General features: G+C 31.6%; 3 protein-coding genes across 3 annotated transcripts; 1 reads left to right on the top strand and 2 right to left on the bottom strand.

Annotated features, from left to right (window-relative positions):
• Positions 1-2,498: 2,498 nt before the first annotated feature.
• On the bottom strand, positions 2,499-14,329 carry su(r) (dihydropyrimidine dehydrogenase su(r)). The gene is made up of 16 exons (XM_018522944.1): positions 14,063-14,329; positions 11,270-11,380; positions 10,355-10,687; positions 9,751-10,059; positions 9,239-9,565; positions 8,823-9,033; positions 7,940-8,124; positions 6,509-6,724; positions 6,268-6,432; positions 5,686-5,838; positions 5,489-5,609; positions 4,373-4,635; positions 3,709-3,885; positions 3,418-3,642; positions 3,180-3,337; positions 2,499-3,085 (listed from the first exon to the last, which is right to left on the bottom strand). The coding sequence occupies exons 1-16, from the start codon at positions 14,108-14,110 to the stop codon at positions 3,013-3,015; spliced, it is 3,075 nt and encodes a 1,024-aa protein (XP_018378446.1). The 5' UTR covers positions 14,111-14,329; the 3' UTR covers positions 2,499-3,012.
• Positions 14,330-17,036: 2,707 nt separating this feature from the next.
• Positions 17,037-21,550, top strand: LOC108757377 (odorant receptor Or1). The gene is made up of 6 exons (XM_018522939.1): positions 17,037-17,096; positions 18,438-18,970; positions 20,678-20,783; positions 20,845-20,952; positions 21,014-21,169; positions 21,491-21,550. Exons 1-6 carry the CDS (start codon positions 17,037-17,039, stop codon positions 21,542-21,544), a joined length of 1,017 nt encoding a protein of 338 aa, XP_018378441.1. The 3' UTR covers positions 21,545-21,550.
• A 158-nt stretch (positions 21,551-21,708) lies between these two features.
• Positions 21,709-26,071, bottom strand: yip2 (yippee interacting protein 2). Its single transcript, XM_018522945.1, has 8 exons — positions 25,868-26,071; positions 24,578-24,744; positions 24,226-24,357; positions 22,989-23,253; positions 22,623-22,798; positions 22,324-22,524; positions 22,023-22,177; positions 21,709-21,940 (listed from the first exon to the last, which is right to left on the bottom strand). Exons 1-8 carry the CDS (start codon positions 25,884-25,886, stop codon positions 21,856-21,858), a joined length of 1,200 nt encoding a protein of 399 aa, XP_018378447.1. The 5' UTR covers positions 25,887-26,071; the 3' UTR covers positions 21,709-21,855.
• Between the last annotated feature and the right edge of the window lie 804 nt (positions 26,072-26,875).

Below are 26,875 nucleotides of genomic sequence, written 5' to 3'. Positions count from 1 at the left end.
ACGCAGCCATTGAGTTTGCTCTCCACTATGAAGATTGTTCTTCTTTGCATCGGATACTAACCCACGTACCACAGGGCGGAGAGATCTTGATATGATCAATTTATTGGGATAGTTGAAAGCGATAAAAGTGCTGTCGTAAATATATTAATGACTTTTTGTCGTCATATTGATAAGTTATGTTTATTAAATTATTAATTTAAAAAAATTTATGTTATTGTACGTATTTTCGATGTTTTCGTATAATCCCTTATTGTTAAAACTTGTTAATTATGCTCCTATATTATCATTTTTATTATAATTTGAACAGCATTTATAATTGTATATTGTATTCTCAACAATTATGATAATTGTAATATTGAATTGTATAAGTTTATTACAATAAAAGATAATAAAAAAAAATATTGTATTATGATTAGCGAAAAATAAAAACAAATAAAAATAAAAAAATAAATTGAAAATATACTTACCTGCAAAAACAGGCTACTAAATTTATTAATAGCTTGTTTTTTTATGGATGAGTATACTTACAAAGAAAAGAGGACCGCCGATAAAATCGGCGGGGGGGGGGGAGGGCCTCTCTAGCTCGTTTTTGCTAAATTAAATCTTAATTCAACGATATGTGATTGAAAAGTTTGAAGTCTATTCGAAGACTATAATTGCTAGTGATTAGTGATTATAAAGACTTTGGAATATATTTACATACTAGTAATTATGTTTGGTAAAAACGGGCTAAAAATTTGCATTAAAAAACGTAATTTATGTATGTTGTCTCAGGTGAAGACAAAAAAAAATTTTTAACCAGATCCGGTGATACTGTGAGCCTTAGCGAATTATTAGACGAAGGTAACAAAGCGATCTTAATTGTTAGTTTGATACTTTTATTTTATTTCTAAAAATTTAATTTTTATGTGTATTGTACTTCAGGTTTGAAGAGAGCACTGCAGAAACTGAAAGAGAAAGAACGCGACAAAGTATTGTCGTAAGAAAAACTAAAGGCAGCCCAAGAATCAGTGGCATACGATTGCATAAAATATGCCGATTTACTACATAATAGAAATCACGAGTATGTATTTTCATTTGATAAAATGTTAGAAGATAAAGGCAATACAGCCGTTTACGTACTGTATACCATGCTTTAACTTAACTCATATTCGTTCTATCGCCAGTACATTGCGAAGGACGAGTTGCGACAGCGCTCACAGGAAGTTCCGATCTCATTAGAGCGCGAAACAAAGTATTGTTAAAATTTCCTGATGTAATTCTTGGCATTACCAATACTATAGACCTATATTTGAATCTACTGTGCGAGTTTTGTTACGGGTTCCATGCGCATTTACGGAATTTTATGACAGATATTACTGCGTGGAAAAGAATCAGTCTGGTGAAATAGTAAAAATAAATATACGACGTGTGTGTGTGTGTGTGTGTGTGTCTTGCTCGTGGAAGTCACTGCGCTTATTTTAGACTTTATACTTCCGACGATATTCGAAAGAAAAATACCGTTTTTTTCAAAAAGGTGTTTAACCCCTTAAACATGAGTTAGGGCACATATAAAAAAATACATCTCTTAGATTTTCGTGTTTAACAACATATTTTATGAAGAATCAAATCGGTTCCGGACAGTTGTGAAACTTCCCTTGTAAGAATTACATTACTTAAATATATCAATTACTAAACATACATTTGTTTATATGACCTAATTGACGACTTGCATATTAGCTACATAATAAATCTTTCTATTCGCAGGTAATCCAATAATGTTTGATTCATAATAATAAAAAAATCTTTATTTGGGTCCCGCGATATTCGATTTGGGACAAGATTTTTCTGACCAGAAAAGAATTCTTACTTAAACGTTTCAACAAGGATTTCACAATTTTATGTGATTGCTTTTATTATCGTATGAAATACTATCTAATCCAGCACTACCCAAGCATGACATGTGAAACAAAATTGCAATGAAAAATTTAAGATAGATTTACGCAATACCGTGTCTCAGTGAGGTTAAATAATCTTAATTCTCTGCTGCAATGAAATTGTTTGTTGATATATCACACTTGGAATTCTCGAAAAATTCTGGCGCGGCACAATCGTAGCCGAGTAATTGGATACATATTTTATCCTGTATCTCTGTCTTTCTAAAATTATTATATCTTAAAAATGACTGGGCTTCTCAGAATGTGGTTTTGTTCGATTAAAGTTGATATAAAATACTATATTTAGAGTTATTAAAAACAAAAATCGGTACTAGCCCCTCATTATTGCGCGATTTTAAAGATTTAAAACGTTTGAACAGGAATTCAATAATGTAGGATATTCGTATATTTACATATATTTATCTGATAACGACTTGCGAGATGGTTAAAGCTAGTAAAGTTGAATTGTAAGATATATTAATTTGTATTTGGGGAATACGGTGACGACCCCGAGAAAAAGAGTCAGTCTTCTCCGAGCGAAAAGAGGGAAAAGTCGACGACGCGCTGTGTGCAGCGAGATTAGCGAAATTTGTAAGTCCGAGACCTAGGTTTATAATTATTTGTACAACACCATCTCGAATTTAATAAAGTACATAATATAAGTAAATTATGCCATAATAATGAAGAATTATTCAAAATAGGGCATCACCACCTGAAAGAATAGGCATTCTTCTATGTAAAACCGTACTAACTTCATTTTATTAATTCCACTTTTTATAAAACAAGTCGAGAAAAACATAATACCTATATGAACAATGACAAATCGTAAAATTTATTCCTTTTGCGGCTACTTAACTATAGCTAGATTAAAGTCTGAAACTTTGCACAACAGATTGTATCCTCAAACTCATTAACCTCAGTAAATTTCGTCAAAATTTGAAATGTTTTGGAAAATGGATGGTTCACTTTCACGTGAAATACTCTGTATATAACATTATTTCTCTGTTTGATATGACACGATAATTCCATAATCAATTATTTGTACGAAAAATAATGCTATTATAAATCTTTTTTGACAGAAACGTAAATCTATTATTTAACAAATTTCGATTACATTCTTCGGCGACACTCCCCTTTTAATTACGTGCGGAATCGTTTTCGGAACCATACTGGAAATAAAATGAATAAGAATAAATTGAAAAACCAGACATTTGGAACAGAGAATCATGGTAGAACGAATTATTAGATGTATTTGCAACTTACGTGATACAATCGATAATTGGGCAGACGGATAAGCAAAGCGTACAACCGGTGCAATCATTCGTCACCGTTGGGATGTGGGTGTCGGGATGGAAGGTGATGGCCTGATATCCGGAATCCGCGCAAGCCATGTAACACTTACCACAATTTATGCACATGTCCTGGAAAAAATAGCAAGTAAATACAATATTGCATTTTAACAATAAAATAAATTGAGCGATTAAAACATTATTTAACGTACATCGTCAATCAACGCGACGACTTGCTTCCTGTTGTCCAATTCGTTGTAGCTGCCAATATGAATTAATGCTTTGCCGATTATGTCCTTAATAGTAGGTATCGGCGCAATTGGTCCTGGAGCCGGTCGCATCGTCTTAACGATCTCGTTTAAGGGATTCGAGTTCGCTTTTAGCTCAGCTATCTTTTGCTCACGTAGCCTTTGATACTCACCGAAATACGGTACATGCTGCAGAAGTATTTTTTAAATTATTTTATTTTATTTATGCAGATATTAATAATTGATAATTCTTACTTTGCCAAGGGCGTGTTGCAAGGATATGGGTTTGCCCTTTTGGTGTTTGAACGTCGGTGGGCTTTGTCCATCCCAATCTTTCGTCTGTACCAAGCTCTTTAGATATAACAACGCTTTCAAACCGGTCACGTAATCATCTATCAATGTAAAGTCTTGGTTTTGAATGGCACTACAGACCTATGTATTAAAAATATTCGGTTAATTTTTCATTCACGATACTCAAGCAAAAATTTTTCTTAGAATTTTTCAGAATTTCTGTATAAAAATTCTGTATAATTATCTACAAACAGGCACTGGCGGATCTAAACATTCATCAAGGAGGAGGCCATTGGTGATTTATATATTTTTGGGTTGATTTTTGGATTTTTGATTTCTGAGGTATCATGTGCCAATTGTAACGAACGAGTAACAAAGAAAAAGGGAAAATTTAATTATTTTACATCATCCTCATATCTTTCCATCTTTATTATAATGTTATAAAATCAAAATAATTTTTAAGGTACAGTTTTCATTTTGTTATAAAATAATTTTTTTGGATGTCATTTATCGTTTCCCAAATTGAAACTTTAAAATAATGAAAAACAATAATAACGGAACAACACAAAAAGGAGAAATTCATGATTTAAGAATAAAGATAAGGATGTTATGAAAGATTCGAATATACTTGAACAACTGATGCACCGCAATGCAGGAACTGCAGAGCGACGTCGGCCGAGTCGACGCCACCAGTGCCGAGTATCGGGAATCCTGGAAGATGCTTCGAGATTGTTGAGATTGCTCTCAAGGCTTGGGGCCTAGTGGCGTTTCCTGACATCCCACCATACGTTGTGGACTTATTGAGACCGACCGCCGGCCACGGACTCGCATCAGCGTACAGTCCCATTAATCCGGATATTGTGTTAATAGCAGTAACGCCATTAGCCTTGCCTTTATCACAAGATGGGTTAGTAATTAAAACATAAAGAAAAAAGTAGCAAATACGATGTGAAATCAATTTGATTGCCACAGGCGGTCGCTAGAACATCAGATTGCCAAAGGGGAACGACTGCGGACAGATCTTCTACAGGAATCGGCTGAAGATTTTCTTCTACCAGGATAAGTATTATATTAATTAAAATGAACAATAAGAATCTTGATAACGTTTTTTAGGCTTTCACCAATAGCTTTGAACAATTAGCTTCACAAAACGAATAGTTTCAGTTAAGCGTAGGGATTTTTTTTTAATTGTTAGCTTTTAAAGGGCGAAATATTTAAGAAGTTCAAAATATAGTAAAATTAAAATTTTTTTAGCCCCTGCCATTTTATTAAAAAAATTATTTTAAAAAATCGCTATACTTAACTGAAACTACACTCATATAGATCTGAAATTTTCATTTTAGATAATTACAACTTGAGTTCTCTACGCCGTCGATGGAATATGTTTTTTTAACACTGAAATCTAAAATGTTGTGCAACAATTATATCTTATATCTATTTTTTGACATATAAAAATTCTTAAAATATTTTCAAAGTGTGCCCAATTGACATACTAATTTATATTTTTTTCTAAAACTTATAGTTACTTAAAAAAAAATTTACAAAGGAACCCTTTCTTTAAGGCCTTTACTCTTATACTCCCTTAAGAATTTAATAGGTGCGTAAAATTACTTTGCGCACAAATAACATTTAGTATTGTATTTAAGAAAAAATATTCAATTAGATATGATTAATATTATTATTTTACATATTATATACATAGCTTTAATTTTATTTTAATATTTTTTAAAATAAATTTAATTACCTTCGTAAGCTGCTTTGGCAATGGAAAGGATGTCAGTGATGTTGGGTGTCAATTTTACGAAAAATGGTATTTTGACTGCTTCGCGAACCCATCTGCAGATGTTTCTAACTAGTTCAGGATCCTAAAATCAATTTCGTTTTTTTATTACTCTCATATAACGAGCTATAAACGGGAAAACGAAAATTAAACGGAAAAACCTGTCCACAGGCCAGACCCATTCCAGACTCGCCCATACCATGCGGACAGGATAGATTTAATTCCAAGCCATCAGAACCAGCTGTTTCCGCTTTTTTCGCCAGCTTCGTCCAATCAGCCCTGTTATATGTGCACATAATGCTCGCAATGACAATCTGTGCAGAAATATGCGATAAAATTTAACAAATAAAAGATTGGTCTAATAAAATTCTCTAATAAAATAGTGATCTAATCTAAATTTGCAAAGATTTAACAAATGAAAGAGCGCTTTCTCAAACATGCAGTTCATTATTCTCTGTCGGTTTTCTTTGTCTGGCGGAAGTGAGGTATCGCTACCGAGCGCCGCGACGGGACTAAACTTTTGAACGGTATTGTCACGAGTGTACTTATACCTTAATCAAGTTATTATATGAAATGTAAATAGGGTGCCCTAATACTACTTTCTCCTTTAATATTTAATATATATATATATATATAATGAATATATATAATTATTTTAATTTTATTGTTTAATAATTATTTTAATTTTATTTTTTATTTGCGTAAACTCTATTCCATATATTCGAGCAACAAATATTGTATACCTTTGTAGGAAAGTCTCGTTTTAGTTCAGTGATACTGCCACACCAATAATCGGCGGTTTTCTCGGATATCAACTCGATATTCAAGAAGCTACCCTGCTCAGGTCCGTAATGATGACGAGACGTAGTGCCTTTGATAATGCGCGGCGATACATTCGTGACGAGATCCTGTGGCGAAATATTTTGGGAATAAAATATATCATTTATGATTCGGCGATTAATTCTTAACGAAATGAAATTGGACCTTGTCCAAGGAAAAAGTTTTTGTGATTGCAAAGGCCCAGCCGGCCTCAAAAGCTCGTCGGATCATTGCGCTGGTGGTGCAAGGTGGTGCAGAAGCAAGACCGAAAGGATTCTCGAATTTTATTCCACATATCTCAACACTGAGGTCAACATTGTCAACGGCGGTGTGGAACTTTGGTAATTGTGGAGTTTCTGGCACCGCCAAGTCATAAAATTCCTACGCAATGTAAACATTAAAATATAAAATAACATTGTGTCACTTGGAATATACGTATAATATTTCACCTAATAAGATTCTATATTTTCGCGATATTTTATAAAGAATTGGTAACTTTGTTGACAATTAATGAAGAGAAAATTTTTCTCAGATTTTTCATACAATTTTTCAAATTTGTTCATAGAATTTCTGCATAAGTTTTTATAACTTTCTCACATTTTTTATACGAATTGGAACACTTTTTAGAAATACTCACAAGTAACACTATCAAAGTACCATATGCCGATTTCCCTGAGACTGTGCATACATGTAGTACATTGAAAAATATCTGACACGTATTTTTTTATATCTGCCCAAAAGCCGTTTTAAGGGTAGAAAGTGCCCTTATGAATGTATAGGGGTGAATTCCAGTATTTGACAAAGTACTCGTACGTTTGTTACAGAATGGGGTATACGGTGATTTTCGAAGTTGCTGAATCCAAATCTGCTCCTAATTTTTGAGAATTCAATATTGGTGGAACCAATATGGCGGATTTGATTTTTTTTTAAATGAAAATTGCAAGACATTCTCGCTCTCTGCCAAATCCGGGAACAACCAACGTGGAGGTAGCGAGAAACTATTTCCTTTTTTTTAATTTTTTGGGATTTAAAAAAAAACCAATAAAAAACAAAAAATTAAAAAAGGGAATAGTTTCTCGCTACTTCTACGTTGGTTATTCCCGGGTTCGGCAGAGAGCGAGAATGTCTTGCTGTCTTCATTTTAAAAAAATCAAATCCACTATATTAGTTCCACCATATTGAATTCTCAAAAATTGGGAACATTTTTTATATTCAGCAACTTCGAAAATCACCGTATACTCCTTCCTGTAAAAAACGTACAAGTACTTTGTCAACTTAAAACGGCTTTTGGGCAAATATAAAAAAGTACGTGTCAGATATTTTTCAATGTACTACATATATGTACAGCCTTTTTAAAAGAATTTTGTTCTAAGTATAATTCCTGATTCTGACAAAATGTTATCAAATCTAAAAAAATCAAAAATATTTTTTCAAAATTATAGGATAAGAAATATCAAAATATTTCAGATGTATGAAAAATTCTAAAAGAAGATGTAAATTTTCCGAATATTTCTGAGTATTTCTGAAAAATGTTCCGCTTTATATAAAGCTATATGAGAAAAATTTTTACCAAATATTATAGATGTACCAACACACCTGTATGTATTTGTGAATGTACCATGCAGCAGTCTTTCCATCATTCACGGATTCCACGGTAGTCTGGGCAACACCCGCAAGGTCACCTCCACAGAATACACCTGGTACCGAGGTCATCATCGTAGTCTGATCCACTTCCGGTAGATTCCATTTGTTCATCTTAACCGGTATCATAGCACGCTTCACTATTTTTATAATAGAAAGAATTTGGTAATTATTTAGTTTAATAGATATCACGCCGATAATCTCTACATATGTTGTGAAGGTCATGACCCTGAGTAACCCTCAAAAGCTTTAAAGTGGTGATACCTGTTCGTTTAAAAGTTATTAACAAATAAAGTTTAAAAAATATTGTCTTATTTCTACCATATACATATTAAAAAATACCTCATACCCATAAGATAAGAAAGTGAGCAGTCTCATAGGCCTAATACGTGATACAGGACTAGGCTAGACTGCTAAACTTCGAAAACAAACAGGAAGTTACAAGAACTTGGTATAGCTAAGTCATTGTGACGGTGACGGTTTATGATCCTATCCGCTCTTACTATTACTACTACTACTAATCTACTACTATATAAATATATGTATAAATATACAAAAAATATATACAATTATATATGAAATATGTCTAATATGTCCGTACATGTGTGTGTGTGTTTCTTAGGAAAATTACTTTATAAAAAGTTATTTTATAAAAGAAAGAAGGATGTATGAATATGTATGGACATGATATTTCATATATAATTATATATGTTTATAAATATTTATACATGTTTATGTATATTTATACATATTTATATGTATATATTCATGCATGAAAATTTTTTCTCGGATACTGTAGTTCATAAATTTGTGCTTGCATGGAAGCAATATTACTCACCAGCAAAGTCGTACAATCCTGAACCAAAAGCCGAAATTACGAAATCCGCCTTCAAAACGACCTTTTGCTCTTCGTCTTCTATCCATTCACCATTCTCATTTTGTTCAGTCCTGCAAAATTCGATCGCGACGATCCTCTCATTGTGAAGGATGACTTGTTTCGGAGATTGAAAAGGTATAAACTCACACTTTTCTTCCTTTGCCAAATCCATCTGAGAAATAATTTTAGAAACTTTATCAAATTTTAAAAAACTTTATCAAACTTTAATTCTATATATATATAAACATTTGAACTTAAAATAAATTTTAAGCTTAACTTTAATATTAAAATAAGTTTCTTCTTTCTAATTATTTCCAGGTTAGAAAGATTAGATATTAAATGAAAAGAAGAGTCTTTTGCAAACGATGAACGATTACCTCTTCTGGAACTGCCCGTACGTTGGTGAAGCCTTTCCGAAAGACAACGAAGACTTTTCTAGCACCACATCGCAGAGCAGAAGTGGCGCAATCGAAAGCGGTATCCCCCGCGCCGAGAACGATCACATTGCCTCGAAGAGACGGAAGTTCTTGGTTATTCTTGCAAGCGCACATACCCGGCTTACTGCCTTTCGCAACAACAGGCAGAAAACTCTTTGAGGTGAAGAAGCCCATTTCCGGCGTGAGATTTCCAAAGATCGAAATGCTCTTCGGCTCAGGTAATCCGATACCTAAAAAAATAGCTTTGTATCCAGAATTTTGAAGATCCTGAAACATTTTCACATTTATTGGTAATGTGTTAATAACAAACTTTTGTAGAACAATATTTTAAAAAGTTAAGTATTAAAAGATAATGATAAAGAGTTTAAAAATGCGAACTTTTATTTTTAAACTAATGCAATAAATTAGATAATAAATTAGATAATAAATTTTTATTTTTAAGTTAATTTTACCTGTATTGTTAAATCATTTTCAGACAGTGACCTTCCTAATTCGATTTTTACCCCTAAATCTCTAACGAGATCCACTTCAAAACTAATAACGTCATACGGCAGTCTATACTGTGGTATTTCAGAAGAACTTAATCCGCCGACATATTTTTCTTTCTCGAAGATCGTGATATCATCGTAACCGAGTCGAGCGAGAAATGATGCGCACGAGAGAGAAGCTGGTCCGCAACCGAGCAAGGCGATTTTCGTGTTTGCATGAGGTACCGTTTGATTGAGTTTTTTGGTCTGAGGAATATTCATTTTCTTGAAAATCTGAAAGAGAACGAATTAATTATTCTATGTAAAAAATTTCGTTTATTATTTAACCAAAGCTAAATTATATATAAATATAACTCCATCTTATTATGTATCTTATTATTTTTAAAAATTAAAGAAAAACTAAAGAAAATGTTTGGTATATATCATTTTCAATTTCGAAATTTTTTATACAGAATACATCATATATTATTCTTATTGTTAAACATTTTATAAATGTTATAGTAAATTACATTTTTTCAAAATTTTATTTAATATAATACATTAAATATTATTAATTAAGGTTGCCTACATCCACCGCAAAGTGTTGAAGCCCGCCAATGTTAATAGGTCCTTCCTCAGTTGCATAAAGATTACATCCACCCACGCAAAGATCGCTGGTTGGGCAAACCATGCCGCAGGTGAGGCCGAGAGGATTGTCCGATAAGATCGCTTTAGCCGCACCATAATAATTCTTGTTGGAAATCGAGGTGATGAAGGCTTTGATGTCCAGTTGCGTGGGACAAGATTTTTGGCAAGGTGCATCGACACATTTTAAACAACGTGCCGCTTCCCTCAAAGCTCCACGCTCGCTTAAGGTAGTACACTTAATGTCGTCAAAGTTCTTTGTCAGAGATACGCAACTCTAAGGGAGGAAGAAGAAAAATTAACAGTTTTTACAATTAATGAATATTCTTGCTAAATTCAAGAAAATACATAATGAGAGAATCATATCTTAATGTTATCGGATGATTTTCGTTTTGCAAATATAGGGTATTAATTTCTCCTAAACATCACGTAATGTCTGATAATATGATAATCGCATACTATTTATGTTGATATTTCTTTGGAAAAATGTATTATTAAATGAAGTTAAGATTATTATTAAAGGTGATATTAAGAATTTATTAAAAAAATTTTTTAATAATTTTTAAAGTGTGTATAAAATGTTAATCGCCTTAAATATGTTCGTCGATACGAACATATTTAATGCGATTTAGACATCAGGAATCACATCTGTGAGTTGTGATATCTGGAGAATAAATATTGCTTTATTTTTTAACAAGATGATCATACATTTATAGGTATACTTGGTGTATATAATTGTTTTATTTGAAGCAAATTTTAAAAAATAATTTCCATTCATTTCACTTTAAACACTTACAATGAATAATCCAATTTATTTATTACATTTAAACGGTTACGAAATGAATTTAAACCGACTTACATCACATTTCTCATGGATATTCCTTTTCCAGTGCTGTTTGTTTTGTTTGGTACTCGTTGATGGCATGAAATTTGTATGAGTTTTAGACTTCGGATTGATGTTCAGTATATTCTGAAATATATAATTCATTGTTATTTCACAATCAGAGAAGCGATATCGGTAGTTTTCGTCAACATAAGATAAGAGTTTGAAAAAAATTGAAAGATAAACAAAAAACGTTTTAAAGGAATTAGAAATAAGATAAGAATGCCTTTAAAATGTCTAATATAATTAAAAAAATTCCTATAATATTTATAAAGCCTTCAATATTAGTTCAATATTTGTTCAAGCTTGCAAAAACTCATGAAATATCTTCATTCTTTATACGAGATAAAAAAATTGAGAAAATAAAAAGATAGAATCACCACACGAAATAATAGGCTCCGATAGATTTTCAGTACAGGCAATCAATTTTGGAACATAGCCCGTGTCTTTTGATATCAACCGAATAGAATAAGAATCGCAGTATAATGAAATTTTTTAGTGAAAATTTTTATCCTCTTTTTTTGATAAAATGGTGATAAAATGATCCCTTGAAGGGAATTCCTATAATTGGGCTCCAAGATGAAAATTAATAAAGTTTTTTTGATAGTTTTTGGACCTTGTTGACGATGATTATTCGGTGTCCTTTTTTCCCGAAAATTCATATATAAGAAAAGAAGAATATTTTTAGAATTATATAATTGTCTGTGCTACTGGAGATTGGATGTACTATAACCACGTTTATTAGATGTTTTGTGCGATACAGTGTACGTATGAAAGATTGCTGAATGCTTCGGGATACACGTACTTGGTACGTTTATGTAAACATGACACGTTGTTTGAATGTCCATACGACCTTGAATTGTTGCATAGAAAGTAATTTTACAAAAGAAAGAAAGATGTATGGACATGTACAGACATATTTCATATATAATTATATTATGAATATGTTTATACATTTATTTATGTATGTTTCCTTTCGGAAAAAAATTACTGGCTAGCTATTGCGTATCCATGTAGTTATATTACAGCTACCACAAAAATATTACAATAATCACCTAATATTACATTTATGTGATATTTTCGCACTGTAATCGGCGGACTACAGAAAAGATAGTCCATAAATTACAAGAGTAGTAGTGCACAGATTGCAGTAACTACACGCATGTGATCCGTCGTGTGTAATAATTTCGCGCGGGATTACAATAACTACATGGATTACAATATCCAGCCAGTGATTCTTTTCCGTAAGGATTTATATATATTTATATATATTCATGCATGAAAAAGTTTTTTCTGGGTATATTTTACTTATTAAAACTTAAATATACAAATAAATTCATATACAACATATTATTTTGTATTATATTATGCTATTAACGAAACAGAACCTGCTCGATTTCTATCGTCACTGTTATCAATTACCATTAGATTGAACAGATCCTGCTATTCCTACTAGGATTCTGCTACCAATTTGCCGTCAAGGTCTTATCAACAGATCCTGCTATCACGTGCTGTCAGAATGGAAACAGAATGCGACATCAGTTGAGATCAGTCTGCTAACATTCTTTGATCAAATCTGCTGCCAATCTACCGACATTCTGCTAACATTTTGCTTACGGAACAGTCTCTGTTTAAAATTTATTGCCTTTCTTGCAATAGAACTCATATAGCAGACTCGTCTGCTCAAAATTTGTTTCTGCAGGCTTGGCTATCCGGATATGTTTCTATCACAATTTTGTTTTATTTATATAAATTATCTAGTATTCGGTGTTAAATTATAAAGTCTAAATCTTTTTAGAATTTGATAAAAACATAATAAAAAGCTTACTGCACGTTATATAGCAGAAAATCATCGATTATACTGATATAGGTTTTCTAAAGAAACATCCTGTTATTTTTCAGAAACTAACTACTGTACTTTATTAATACTGACAAAAACATAATATGTTTATTTAATTAAAGAAATAAAAATTCATAATTCATATATTTGTGGCATGTTTCTATACACGCACGTACGCATGCACGCACAACGTAAACGGTGATCTGTCCGTAAGACAGATTTGCTAATTTAATCTTCCTATTGTTGCGTTATAGTATCAAATAGCTCTATCAGAGCTGGGCGAACGTGTGTTTATTATTTATATTTAAAAAAATCCTCAAAAAAAGAAAGTGTCGCGTTAATGTTTGCGTCTTGCAGTATAAGCCATAAAGTATGCATTAAGAAACGTTTTATATTAAACCGAAAAGATTCTAGAATAGAATCATATTTATTTAAAACGAATAAAATGTACTATTAGGATTCAAGCATTCTAATTGCAGTGTTGTAAGCCGTATATTAAATACATTCCAAAAACATTGGCAAAGATTGAGTTTCTAAATATAAATTATTGTAGAGTATGGAAAAAGTGTATTAAAGTGTTTTTAACACATTTTGTTGAGTGTTTGGGAAACGTTGATAAAAATAATTTTATTAAAAAAATGTAAAGAACATAACAAGGTGTTTCATATGTGTTTTACGAAGCGATTTGAAAGCGTGTATGAACATTCAAAATCACAAAGAGTCAATTAAATAAAATTCAATAATCCAGCAAACATTAAATTTCTTCGTTTATACTTCTTTAACATTCGAGAAGCTGTCGATTTTTTATCAAGGTGAAAAATAATTGCATTTAGAATATTTACATTTACAAACATGTCTGTCCAACATTTTAAGGAGATTATTAAATTAGAAATCACTTCCTAACATCACGGCAAAAAATTTTCACTTACTTCGATATCAGGCACATCCTTGCTTAACATCGGTTTCAACAATGCCATTTTTTGGAACGAAGTAACACACGACTCAATGTAACAGATTTGTGCGCCGAATTGACGACTGAGAAACCGGTGTAATGAGTTGAATTGCGAGAGTAGATTGTGAAATAACAGGTAATTAAAGCAACTCGCTTCGAATTTATCTACCAGAGAGCGGAGAGATAGCGGAATCTCGAAAACTACGATTCACTTCGACAGTTGTGCCTGTACTGAGCTTGGATGCTTTAGTGACTCACTTTATGACGTAGTACCACGTCAACACTCTCAGATAATCTCGTACTGCAACAATCAGTAGAAAAGATATCTGGAAGCGCTAAAGTATCCAAATCAGGATGGTCAATCTATTTGTCTGCTATTATGGAGATTAATTTAGTGTGATACTATATTAGAATTTCATTGTAAACGCCGTTTTACGTTTTTATATGTGTCATAGACTTAAAGAAGCAAAAGTGTTGTCAAAAATTTTAAAAACCGAAAATAATACAATAAAATAACAACTGTACTTTACTAAAATTTATTTTTTATACTTGCACTCTTTAGCTGCATTTATTTTGCTCGTTTTGTGCTACATTATTAACTTTTAAAACGAATGTAAAACAGAACACACTAACGAAATAAACTTTGTTAAACAGAAAAATTTTTTTTACTTTCAATGCAAAAGAAGATATAAGTAAATTAAAATTACGAGCTCCTTTCTTTTTAATTCTGTAACATAGGCTGCATTCAGCAGAACATTTATTTTGCAACTATTTCGGAAATTTTCTTCGCGCTGATTGGATTATATTTTTAGATCTAGAAGAATAATTTTATCTCTGCAATCATAAAACGATTGTAAAACTGTTGTGTTCTACTAAATACAGCCTATGTTACAGAATTAAAAGCAAAAAGAAATTTGTAATTCTAATTTACTTATACTTTCTTCTTTTGCGTTCAAAACAAAATTTTTTTCTATTTAACAAAGTTTATTTCATTTACTGTGTTCTGTTTTACATTTATTTTAAAAGTAAATAATTTAGTACAAAATTTTTAATATTTGACCGCACTCTTTTTTATTTAAGATTATGGCACATATGGAAACGTAAAGCGGCGTCTATAAAGAGATTTCAAAGTATAAAACCCGGTAAAAAATTGTGCATGAATATGTATAAATATGTATAAACATACATAAACACGCATAAATATTATAAACATATATAATTAATTGTTTCTAAAATTTTTATTTGTTCACAAAAGTGCATGTAGGCATTCGAGCTGTAGGCAATAATACATGTAGGCAATAATACATGTAGGCAAAAGTAACTCCGTTTCTAAAATTTTTTATTTGTGTGCAAAAGTGTATGTAGGCAATCGATCTGTACGCAATAATACTTGTAGGCAATAATAAATGTAGGTAATAATTCATGTAGGCAATAATACATGTGGGCAATAATACATGTAGGCAAAAGTAACTCCGTTTCTAAAATTTTTATTTGTGCGCAAAAGTGCATGTAGGCAATCGAGCTGTAGACAATAACATATGTAGGCAATCGATTTGTAGGCAAAGAAGATGTAGGCAAAAGGTGCTGTAGGCAATCAATTTGAAGGCAAACGGGGCCTGCCCGAGTTATTTTATCTTTATTATATTTACTAGATCCAGAATGATAAAATTAATTTTAAACCTCGGGGGAAAATCCGAGCGCGTTCGCTTGTAACATATTGTTGTATTTGCTCTTAGTTTCAAAGAAATATCTTTTGAAAGCAGTATTAAATTAAATTTTCAATTTTTATAATTTTGAAAAAAATTAATAATTGTTAATTATTAAATAGCTTAGCTTCACTTGCCTTTAATTATTGTAAGTAATTCAATTCTTATGAAGATATGCTTGAAGATATGCCAGAAGATTTTTTTCAATTTTTGGAGGATTTGAAGGTTGATATGGAAGTATTAATGCTGTATTAATAAAATGTTTACTGTCACAACATGCAATGAATTACCACGAGGAAATGCTGTTTGCCTTTGTATCATGGTTCTATAGAATTGTACAAAGGGAATAAGTAATAATCCAGCATGATTAATTATTTCTACATAAATTATACGTTGATTGCTTTCGTAATTGGGTATAATAATAAGCCTGATAAGCCATGCGATTGATAAATAATTCGCGCATATAATGAAAAGCGGAGCGATTTGATTGATTACAAGCCCGTGTTATGCAATGCTATAATTTCTGGAGAACTTACGGAATTTCTCTCGAATTATAGGAGGCTATATCTAGTATTGCAAAAGCACCTCAACTTATGCGACTCAAACGTGCAACCAGAAGGAAGCATTCAGATGGCATATTGTATACCTCTGTGAATCATTAAGCGATAACAAATAACTTTCGTAAATTTTCGTAATTAAGTGATTCTTGCGTCTCTTCAAAGGAAAATCCGACGTTAATTTCTACATAAACGTTATAAATTACAAGCATTTTATTTACAAAAATTTATTGCTTTTAATTAATTTGTAAACTACATAATTTTATAATTTAAATGCAAGTGATTATTATCCATATCTGAATCTCTGTCAAATCCAATTAAATTATTGATTAAATTACTTAATGAGTTTTTAACTAACCACGTTAAATTGAAATGAAGTAAATGTGAGAAATTGTGTACTCATAAGAAAGGTATAAAAAATCAGACAATCTTTATTTTCATTGAGTATTATCGAATTCTTTATGACGCTCGGTTCTTCAGGTAGAAAAAAATGAAAGAACAAGGAACAATCGCACCAAATTTTCACCTGAGGGTGAGTCTAACAATTGTCTACTTTCTGGGCACGTGGCCGCCAGTTACGGGCAAATTCCGGTTACCATATCTACTTTATACCGTCTGTAGCTTCACTTTTATACTGGGTATCTTGCTCTCCGCCGAAATAGCAAATGTTCTCATGAACTGGGGAGATATGTCGAAACTCACCGCAGTTATGACCTTGCTAATGACGAATTGCACCCATGCTTCGAAGGTTACTGCAGTTATCTTAAAATTACTAATAAATTTATATATAGTATAATGAATACTATCATACATATACTAAAATAACATACTAATAAATTACAATTTTTAACTTGTTATATTTGTATTTATTACTACCTTTTCTAAGTAAAAATAAAACGTACTAGCAAAATGTTGCGACTTCGTATTTCTTCAGTGTTATCTTGAAAAGAATAAATATCAAATATATTGTGTAACAATTTCTCATTTAAATTATAGAATTAAATAAAATAAATAGGAATGTAAATTTATTTGTTATCTATTGCAATTTATATCTGTTATTAAAATTGATCAATTATAAAAATAATATTTCACTTGCATGTATAGCTTAAAATTTTTAGTAGAATGTTAGCAGAATGTCTTATATGCGCACCTAGCAATATTCTGAAGACATTCTGTAATATTCTGGAAACTTTCTTTAATGTATAATACATAGCACGGAAAATTAGCAGAATGTCCTCAGAATATTTCAAAAGACATTTGAAATATTCTGACGACATTCTGGTGCAAAATATTTCATTTGAAATCAGGAAATATTACAACTAGGATATTTCATTTGAAATATTCTAGAGACATTCCATTTGAAATATTTAACATTAAATTAATAAAACATTACATTTGCAATATTTTCTTAATATTCTGGAGAAGTAAATAACAAAGATATTACCATTTAAATTCTACTTTTTAATTTCATAGAATTTAACTTGGTTAGTTAAAACTGTATATCATTTAGGTTTTAATTTTTAATTCGGTACAGTAGTTTTTTTCGAGAAGTAATAATTTTTGACAGAGAATGAAAGTTGCCATTACTTAGATTGGAATAAGAGGACCTTCAATAAGAATATCTTTGAAAAAGAATTAAAACTACTACTTGGATTGGATAAAAAGATACGTAACGTATCATTTAGGTTTTATTCGAGAAGCACGTATACTCTAAGCATCCTTTTTACCGTTTTTTAAAATGATAAGTTTATCCATTGAGAAATGATAATAAAATCGACATCAAATCGATGTCGATTCGACGTCGAAATCATCAGATTGACATCGATCCAACATCGACTCCATTGTCATTTCTCACTGGATTTTGATTAGTTGTTAAAGCTGAAAAATTTTCCAAGTCCGCTGGCGGTCAGGACTTTTAATATAATGTATAAATCATTTTGAATAACTTCTTACAAATTTTGTATGGTAATTTTGTTTCCAAAATGCAAAAAAAATTTAATTTTTCTGGGCTAGACAGATACTTTAAATAGATTTAAATCTTGAAAAATATTGTGTGAATCAAAAGTGAAAAAGAGATCGATATTTCTAGGTGGCCGTTCTTCTTCGTCGTCAGGCGCGAATCCAGACGCTCCTAGACACAGCCAACAGTCCTGCATTTAGTCGCTACGACAAAGAATATGAGGATTTACTCATAAGCTACGCGTGGAAGGGCATCTTCCATCATGTAATTTATCAAAGCTTCGGCGGAATTGCGGTGTTTTGTTGGGGTTTTACTCCAATCGCTGATTTGGTCGCTGGTCGTTCACGTCAACTGCCCATGGAGGGCTGGTACCCTTATAATACGACGGCGACGCCGGCTTTCGAGATCACCGCGGCACATCAGGGCATCGCTATCATAATTGCTTGTTTTCATAACGTGGCGATGGATACACTGATGACGGGCTTGATCACGGTCGCCTGTTCCCAGCTGGCAATCTTAGAGCGCAACATTATCTCGATTGATAACAAGGCAAACATTCATGGGATGCAGAATGATAATGATAAGGATAAGCCGCTCGAAAGGAGAACTTTAGCTTATCAACTACTCAAGCGATGCGCTATGCACAGCAATATGATATTTCAGTAAGTTAGATGCATAAAAGTAGGGCTTAAATAAAAAACTCGAGCATGTATTGCATGTTAAATTTGTTACAAATAGCTTGAAGCAAAAAAAAGGAGAATCCTGTTCAAATAATTCTTTATTTATTATGTAGTTCGATTAACCATCGAACAATTTCAATTTAAATACAGTGATCGGTATGTAGGTAATATTAATCTGTTATGTCTGCAATTTAGATAGTTCAAATATTTTACTGCAAACTTAGCTAACTATTTCTTGTTGTAATTTGAATTTTCGCTTTAATTTGTATGTGAAATCGTGTTTTGTAGTACTTATTTGCGATGAGGAAGTAGCATTATGAATTAAATGAAATATTGTATGTATGTACATATATATATATACATATATATTATACATATATGTGTATATATATATATATATACACACACATACAGAGTGTCCTAAAAAGGACGGGATACCTGAATATTTCGAAAAATATGTATAAGTTTTACAGCAAAGTGTTTCAGACAAAAGTTGTAGAGTTCAAAAAACTCTATTACTGATCTTATCAGTTTGACCTTTGGTGACATCATCAAGGTCAGGTCAAGGTCACATCTATTTTTTTACAAAAATTGTTTCTTTTATTTTCATTTTTGCACTAAAAATTCATAAAAATAAATTCATGACCTTCATCTGAACAAATGTAATTCAGGATATGATCCTGAATAACATTCAAGAAGTTTTCGTCGATCGGACACCTTGCGTAATGCTAATGCCGGTGGTATTGTAACCTTCAAGCCTTATAACTCGAAAAGTACTTTATGAAAAATAAAATAACTTTATTGTAGTATTTTGAAAAATTCTTGACACCAGTTATTAAAGTCTGGAATCAAAAATATGTGCCATTAAAAAAAAAATTGATGTGACCTTGACCTGACTTTGGCGACGCCACCCAAGGTCAGACTGACTAGATTATTTAAAACCCTACAACTTTTGTAGGAAACATTTCTTTCGAAAATGCTTAGTTTTTGAAGTATTTCACCGAGACTTTATACTCACCCTGTATATATAAGGGTGTCCCAGAATAATCGCCAAATATTTCGTACATAGGTACTGGATTAAATTGAGTCAAAAAGTTATTTACCATTTTGCAATTTTTGCAATAGTTAACAAGATATTAATAACTAAAAATTGCCTAATATTCATTTTTAATAATTTTTTACTCGAGTACTATCAATTTTACAAAAAAGGGTAAGATACAAAAATTATTTATTTTCTTCTTATAGAGCTATATAAGAATTTTTTCAGAATTTTTTATTTACTTTTAAGTACTGCATTTTTTATTGATAATTACTTTTACCAACATAAGAAAATGCCGTACTAAAAAATTCTGAAAAAATTCTCAGAATTTTATGAGAAGAAAATAAACAATTTTTGTCTCTTACTGTTTCTCTGTGAAGTTGATAGTATTTGAGTAAAAAATGATTGAGAACCAATATTCGACATTTCTTCTTCAATTGATGCGGGAGCCGATTTCACATGCTTATTCCGCTATACCCTTTTATGAAATTATTATTACATCTCTATAATATTTAGAAAATTTAATTTATATAAATTTTTTTGAATTAGGTTGCATATGTGAATATGTACTGTATCGAAGCTGTAAGAAAATTGATGAAATTAATTATCCATTTGCATTTTAGCTTTGTTAGCAACTAATTGTATTGATTTTGCAGTTTTACAAGTGAAATTCAGAACATCTTTGGTACCGTTATCTTCTTTCAATTCCTCTCGAATTGCATAATCATTTGTTTGATTGCCTTCAATGTATCGCAGGTAAATCCTATTGCTTTAATCGATTTATCAGCGAGTTCTCACACGACCGGTTGAACCGCAGATGAATGTTTATATTCCGGCGGTGCTGATCGGCATGCTAACATACATGTGTTGCATGACGTATCAAATATTCATCTTCTGCTGGCATGGTAATGAACTGCATCTACATGTGAGTATTTAAACAGATATTCTTATACATAGATGTGCGAGAAAACATGCGCGATTTTTAGAGTATGCGTTTAGTCACGGCCGCATATTCGAGCAATTGGTTCTCCAACACCGAAAGATTCAAACGCGGTCTACAAATCATGATGATAAGGGCTCATCGTCCGCTCACCTTAAGTGCCGGTAGGGTCATGTTATTGTCTTTAGATACTTTTGTGCAGGTATGTATATTTTTATCAGACATTTTGTTAAAACAAAATTCATTCACTCAAATATACTATAAAGATCTAGATGACGATATTGTCTTTCTGGTAATTAATCTTTTGAAAAGCATATGCACTATTTAATCTTTAGTGCAAATCAAAAGCTGCCGCCTCGAGTTATTAAAATAATTCGCATATATTTTTATTTCAAATTGATTTTAAATAATATTTATTATCTGAATCCACACTATAGTAGTGGTTCTGAAACTAAACTGCTTTAAATTTCTAAGTAGAATTTTAGGTCGTTTGAACAAAGGTAATAGCTCTTGTATATTTCAGATAATGCGGACGTCCTATTCTATTTTTACGGTACTTCAAGGATCGGCTGCTTAAAAACCAGTTTGTCAATATCAAATTTCGTAACTATGATATATTTTTTAAAACTACAAAGAGCAACAAATAAAATATAAATGTTTTAGTTTTATTGAATACTGTATCATTATATATATGTGTACAAAAATATATATAAAGTTTTTATATATAAAAATATTCCTCATGGTATTGCCTATATCATTAGAACGAGAAAAAGAATTAACAATCATTTGTTTGATAAATCATACGATGTATCACTCTTATCATTTCATGTTAGTTCGGTTTGTATATCACAATATTTTTACAAAATTTGGCTTAAACCTTTTAATTGATTACAGCGCTTCTACCATCACAGCGATACCTTGACCGCCGCCAATACAAGCAGAACCGATGCCGAATTTTCCAGCTTTTCGTCTTCTGCAAGAAAAATATTGTATATATATAAATCAGAATATTAATAAAAATGCATTGTGTTTTATGCTATCATAAGGTATGTTACCTAAGTTCGTGTACCAAATGAGCAGTGATCCTGCTACCGGAAGCAGCCAATGGGTGTCCTACAGCAATAGCACCACCATTTACATTCAGTTTATTCAGATCCAAATTAAGTTCCTTTGCACACGCTAAAGTCTGAGCGCCAAACGCTTCATTGATCTATCAGAAATTACATAATCAATGCATGACAAGAGTAAAACCTAAATTATATTTTTAATTACATTTTATATTAATTATTTTCACATTTTTACGTTAAAGATGCTGCTTGATGGGTCAAATTTCTGTTGTATAAATTGAAATCTCACCTCAACGATTTCTATATTATCGAGTGTTTTGCCCGAAGCTTTAAGTAAGTCCTTGATTGCTGGTGCAGGACCAATTCCCATAATGCTCGGCTCTACGCCGACAATACTATATCCTACTAAACGTGCCAATGGTTTCAAGCCTTCTGCCTTGACAGCTTCTTCACTAGCTAAAATAACAGCACTCGCTCCGTCACAGATACCCTGAGAACAAGAATAAAGCCGAGTTAATTAAATTTGGGAAAAACGTTATAAAAATTAATATAAAAATTCTATCCATAAAATGAATAAAAGCACAGTACCGATGCAGAACCAGCTGTGACTAATCCATCTTTCTGGAAAACTGGTTTCAATTTGGCAAGTGTTTCTAGCGTCGTTTGCGTACGTGGATGTTCGTCTACACTGACAAATGTATCCTGCTTCTTAATTTTCACTTGCACAGGCGCTATTTCTTCTTTGAAACGACCTGCATCGTTGGCTGTAATACGTTTTCTTAAATAGAGGCTTAAATTTTATAATCTAAATTTATTTAATTAAAGAAGAAGATAAACTACAAATAAAACATAAGATAAACATAAGATAAAACATAAGATAAACTACAAATTTCATACTTAATTAATAGCTAATACATAAAATTTCATATTAAGTAAAATATTGTCGATATCTACCAGCTTTCCAACGTTGCTGACTATTCAAGGCAAATTGATCGACTTCTTCTCTCTTTAATTTGTATTGAGCACCGAGTTTTTCCGCAGTCAGACCCATGGGCAAATTACAATAGGTGTCAAGTAATCCAAGCCAAAGTGAATCTTCGAATTCATATTTCTGGCCCAGGGCAGTGCCATAACGAATGTTTCTCACAACAAAAGGAGCTTGGCTCATGTTTTCTACACCACCCGTTAAGACAATCTTTGAATCTCCCATCAGAATATTCTGAAATGGAAAAATGTAGTCATTATATTGAAATGCTATATAATAACTTTAATTTCTGCAACTATTGTTTAGTAGAGGAGGTGATATTATGGTCAGTGTAGACATAATGGCCCCCCCCGTCCTATATCTTCACTATTAGGTGACGAATATTAATGATTACTCATGGAATTATTTGTTTAGTACTCGCCATGATACCAATAGTCAGCATTTTTCATAACACATTTTTACTTTCAAGCATTTCGAAACGTTTTTAAAATATATTTTATCATTTAATTACACATGCTTTCTCACTCTTTTTAAACTTGAGCGTATTATTATACGAATACATAATAATATATACTTAAATGTGTTTCTTTAACACTTTATGTTAAACATTTTATGTTATGGCTATAATCTATATACATTTCGACTCAAGCAGTGCCTATAAAGTGCCAAAAAAGCTCTTATATGCCCTTTTTCAGCGCTTTCTTAACGCTTTGTAGATGCTATATCGGATTTACACATCTTCGAGGTGGTTGATTAAAGTCTTTGACTTCCACGCAGTACATCTTGAGCAATGCTAACATTGGCGGTACTGAAATTTTAGTCTCATAACTCAGGAAAATCTCAACTAAAGAGTTTGTAAACAGTATTTTGAAAACACCTTGATGTGAACTATTAGAATATGCAATAAAAGATATAGGTTCCCATTAAAAAAATTCAAATCGTCCTTAACATAACATTCACAACGCCACCAAAGGTCAATCACATATGCTCATGTAATGCATTATTTGATCCCGAACAACTTTTATCTGAAACATTTTTCAAAATAACTACTTTCCTCGTTTTTAAATGGGGTATGTGGATGATCTGAAGTACCTGGTTTTTTATTATTGTTCTCATCTCTATTGGAATAATATTATTTGTTAGTTATTCTCTCCTCAATGTTTACTAAATTACTATTTTAAAAGAATTATGGAATTCTTGGCTAACCTGAGCCCCGCTGACAATTGCCTGAAAGCCAGAACCGCATAATCTATTTACACTAAATGCTGGTCTTTGTAACGGAATTCCTGATTTTAATAAAGTATGCCTTGCCAAAAAAGCACCATCGGAAGATGAATTCTATAAAAAATTAAAAGTACGTCAGTTCAGTTAAAAGACCAATGGGTCTTTTAACTGTATGATAACTTTTCATGCATGATATACACACTGCATCATTTATCCGTGTTTAACATTCGGTGAACAACAAGGATAAATGATGCATCATGCGCATCATGCGTGAAACAGAATGCACCCTATGTAAATACTCGTAATTGGTAATTATAAATGGAAATTGATTTACCATTAGAACGTGTCCAAATACAACACTGTCAATCTTCTCTGGTTTTAGACCAGCTGCCTGTATCGCAGCAGTCGATGCAACAACTGACAAATCAGTTGGACTTTTGTTTATAAACATACCCCCCATTGTACCAAATGGAGTACGCTTTGCAGCGACAATAAAAATACCTGTGGAAGATTTCAAATCAATAATTCATTTCTTACTAATGTCCTATTTTCTTATATTTCAACTGATTTTGATTTTATATTCCATTAGACTACTAAAGTTTTAAGTGAAAATTATTAGATTTGTAAAAAATATGACACATGTACTCTAGTAAACATCAATTATAACAGTAACATATTCTACTTATAATGGTATAAATTTTACCAAAACTCTATCAATTAATTCGGTTCCATTTCAGAGCAAATCAGAGTGCTATAAGAGTAAAATAAGCACAGTTAAACACATTTCCATCGACTTAAATTTTGTTCTACAGCACATTAGGTGTTTTGGTGAAGACTAGATCAATAATATTATAATTTTCATTTTTTTTTTATATTTTCCACACAATAATATAAATATAACATACATGTATGTAATAATTACATTATTAAGTAGAAAAGTATAGTATTAATAAAATGTTATTTTTATATTGGTGTTTACATACAGATAGCTACTTGCTATATTAAACTATCATATTAAACTAAGTTGCAATTATATGCTAAAGCACGTATGTTCGATACAAGCAGACACAAATTATACACCGTTTTCTTTTCGAGGCGTTATTTGTTTTGTCTCACTATTATTCCGACTAAACCGTCTAATTAAATCGATTAATTCAAATGACAGATGTCTATTTCCAATTTACCAATGTACACTAATTTTAATCTCGATTTAACTTATTTTTATCTTCTTATAATTCTATGAACTAAAAAAAAATAAATAGTAAAATTTTTACGTAAACTGAAATTGACTGTGTATGTATGTGTAAAATGCCAAACTCGTTTAAAGAAAAATTTCTAATGTAATGTGATTCGATCCAATCTTTTCTTTCAAATATAAAACAAAAAATTAATAACTTTAACTGCAGGTATTATTTGACAAGTGCATCATCACGATGAAATTAATCAGAGTTTAAATCGAGCTTGTTTTTGATGTTTAAAATATTAAACGAGAGAGAGAGGGGGAGGGAGGAGGCAGACAAACTTTATACTTAAATCCTCTCCTCGAGTTTGGATCGGCGTGATGAACCAATAATGCATGTTTCGATCAAGGATTCAGATGAGAATAAAAATTGTGAGCATATACCTTTTGTTAGGGCCGACATCGTAATGAATCACTTCAAGTTACTTTTGTAGAACTACTACGACTAGAATACGACGAAACCCACTCGATAAGATATACTCACTGGGAGCTCAAAGTCCACCAATGTGGATAGAGTCGAACGTTAATCAGTTCATGTTTATTAAAACTTATACTGTCTTATACTTTCTTATACTGTTGTGATCAGACCATGACACAGCACAACATAGCGCTGCGCGCTGCAGGAACTGCTGAAAGAGCAAAGAACTGGCCCGGGAAATTCTTCAACATTCGATTTCACGTGTGTTTCTCTTATTACTGCTTCGTTTCGAGATCATAATTATCTATCATATCTATTTCTATAGTTAGTGCAAGCATCATACGATTTCGCACATCTTTATACAGCGGTTCAATAAGTCATGTAGTAGTACAATATATATTATACATACCATGTATATACATATTAATGAATGTTCTTTTACATGAAGAATTATTCCTCTTGAAAACTAATGCAAATCTTCTCATGTATTTTTTTTCTTTTTCTTTGAAGTATCATCATATCGTTTATTTTAGTGATAATTATTCGGTCATATTTTGTATATCTGTTGATATAATTTAAATTGAATGATTAAAAGTATTTTACTTATACAAGAATTTTTGTCTGTTACCCAGACAATTTGCATTAAGACAATATATGGACTTTCTATACAATATATAAGCTATTTATTACTTATATAAAGTTTTAAGTTTTAAACAATATATTTATATAAGAAATTGATCATAGTTAATTATTCTTCTCACATTCGATTGTGACTGATTAATTTCCTACGGCTTATAAGAATTAAAGCTTAAAATAAACGACTTATTGTAAAATATGTGAATAAAAAATGTATTTATTATGTCTTTTAGACATGTTATTGGAGTAGTAACGTGTAGTATGTACCCATATAGCACAGAAAGACTACAAAATGATTGCAGATATATCTCATTGCAATGTTGTAATATTGTAAATAG

The sequence above is a fragment of the Trachymyrmex cornetzi genome, unplaced genomic scaffold, assembly GCF_001594075.2.
Source record: "Trachymyrmex cornetzi isolate Tcor2-1 unplaced genomic scaffold, Tcor1.1 scaffold1381, whole genome shotgun sequence".
Taxonomy (NCBI): Eukaryota; Metazoa; Arthropoda; class Insecta; order Hymenoptera; family Formicidae; genus Trachymyrmex; species Trachymyrmex cornetzi.
The sequence above is the reverse complement of the archived record's forward strand: the minus strand, read 5'-3'. Positions and strand labels throughout refer to the sequence as shown.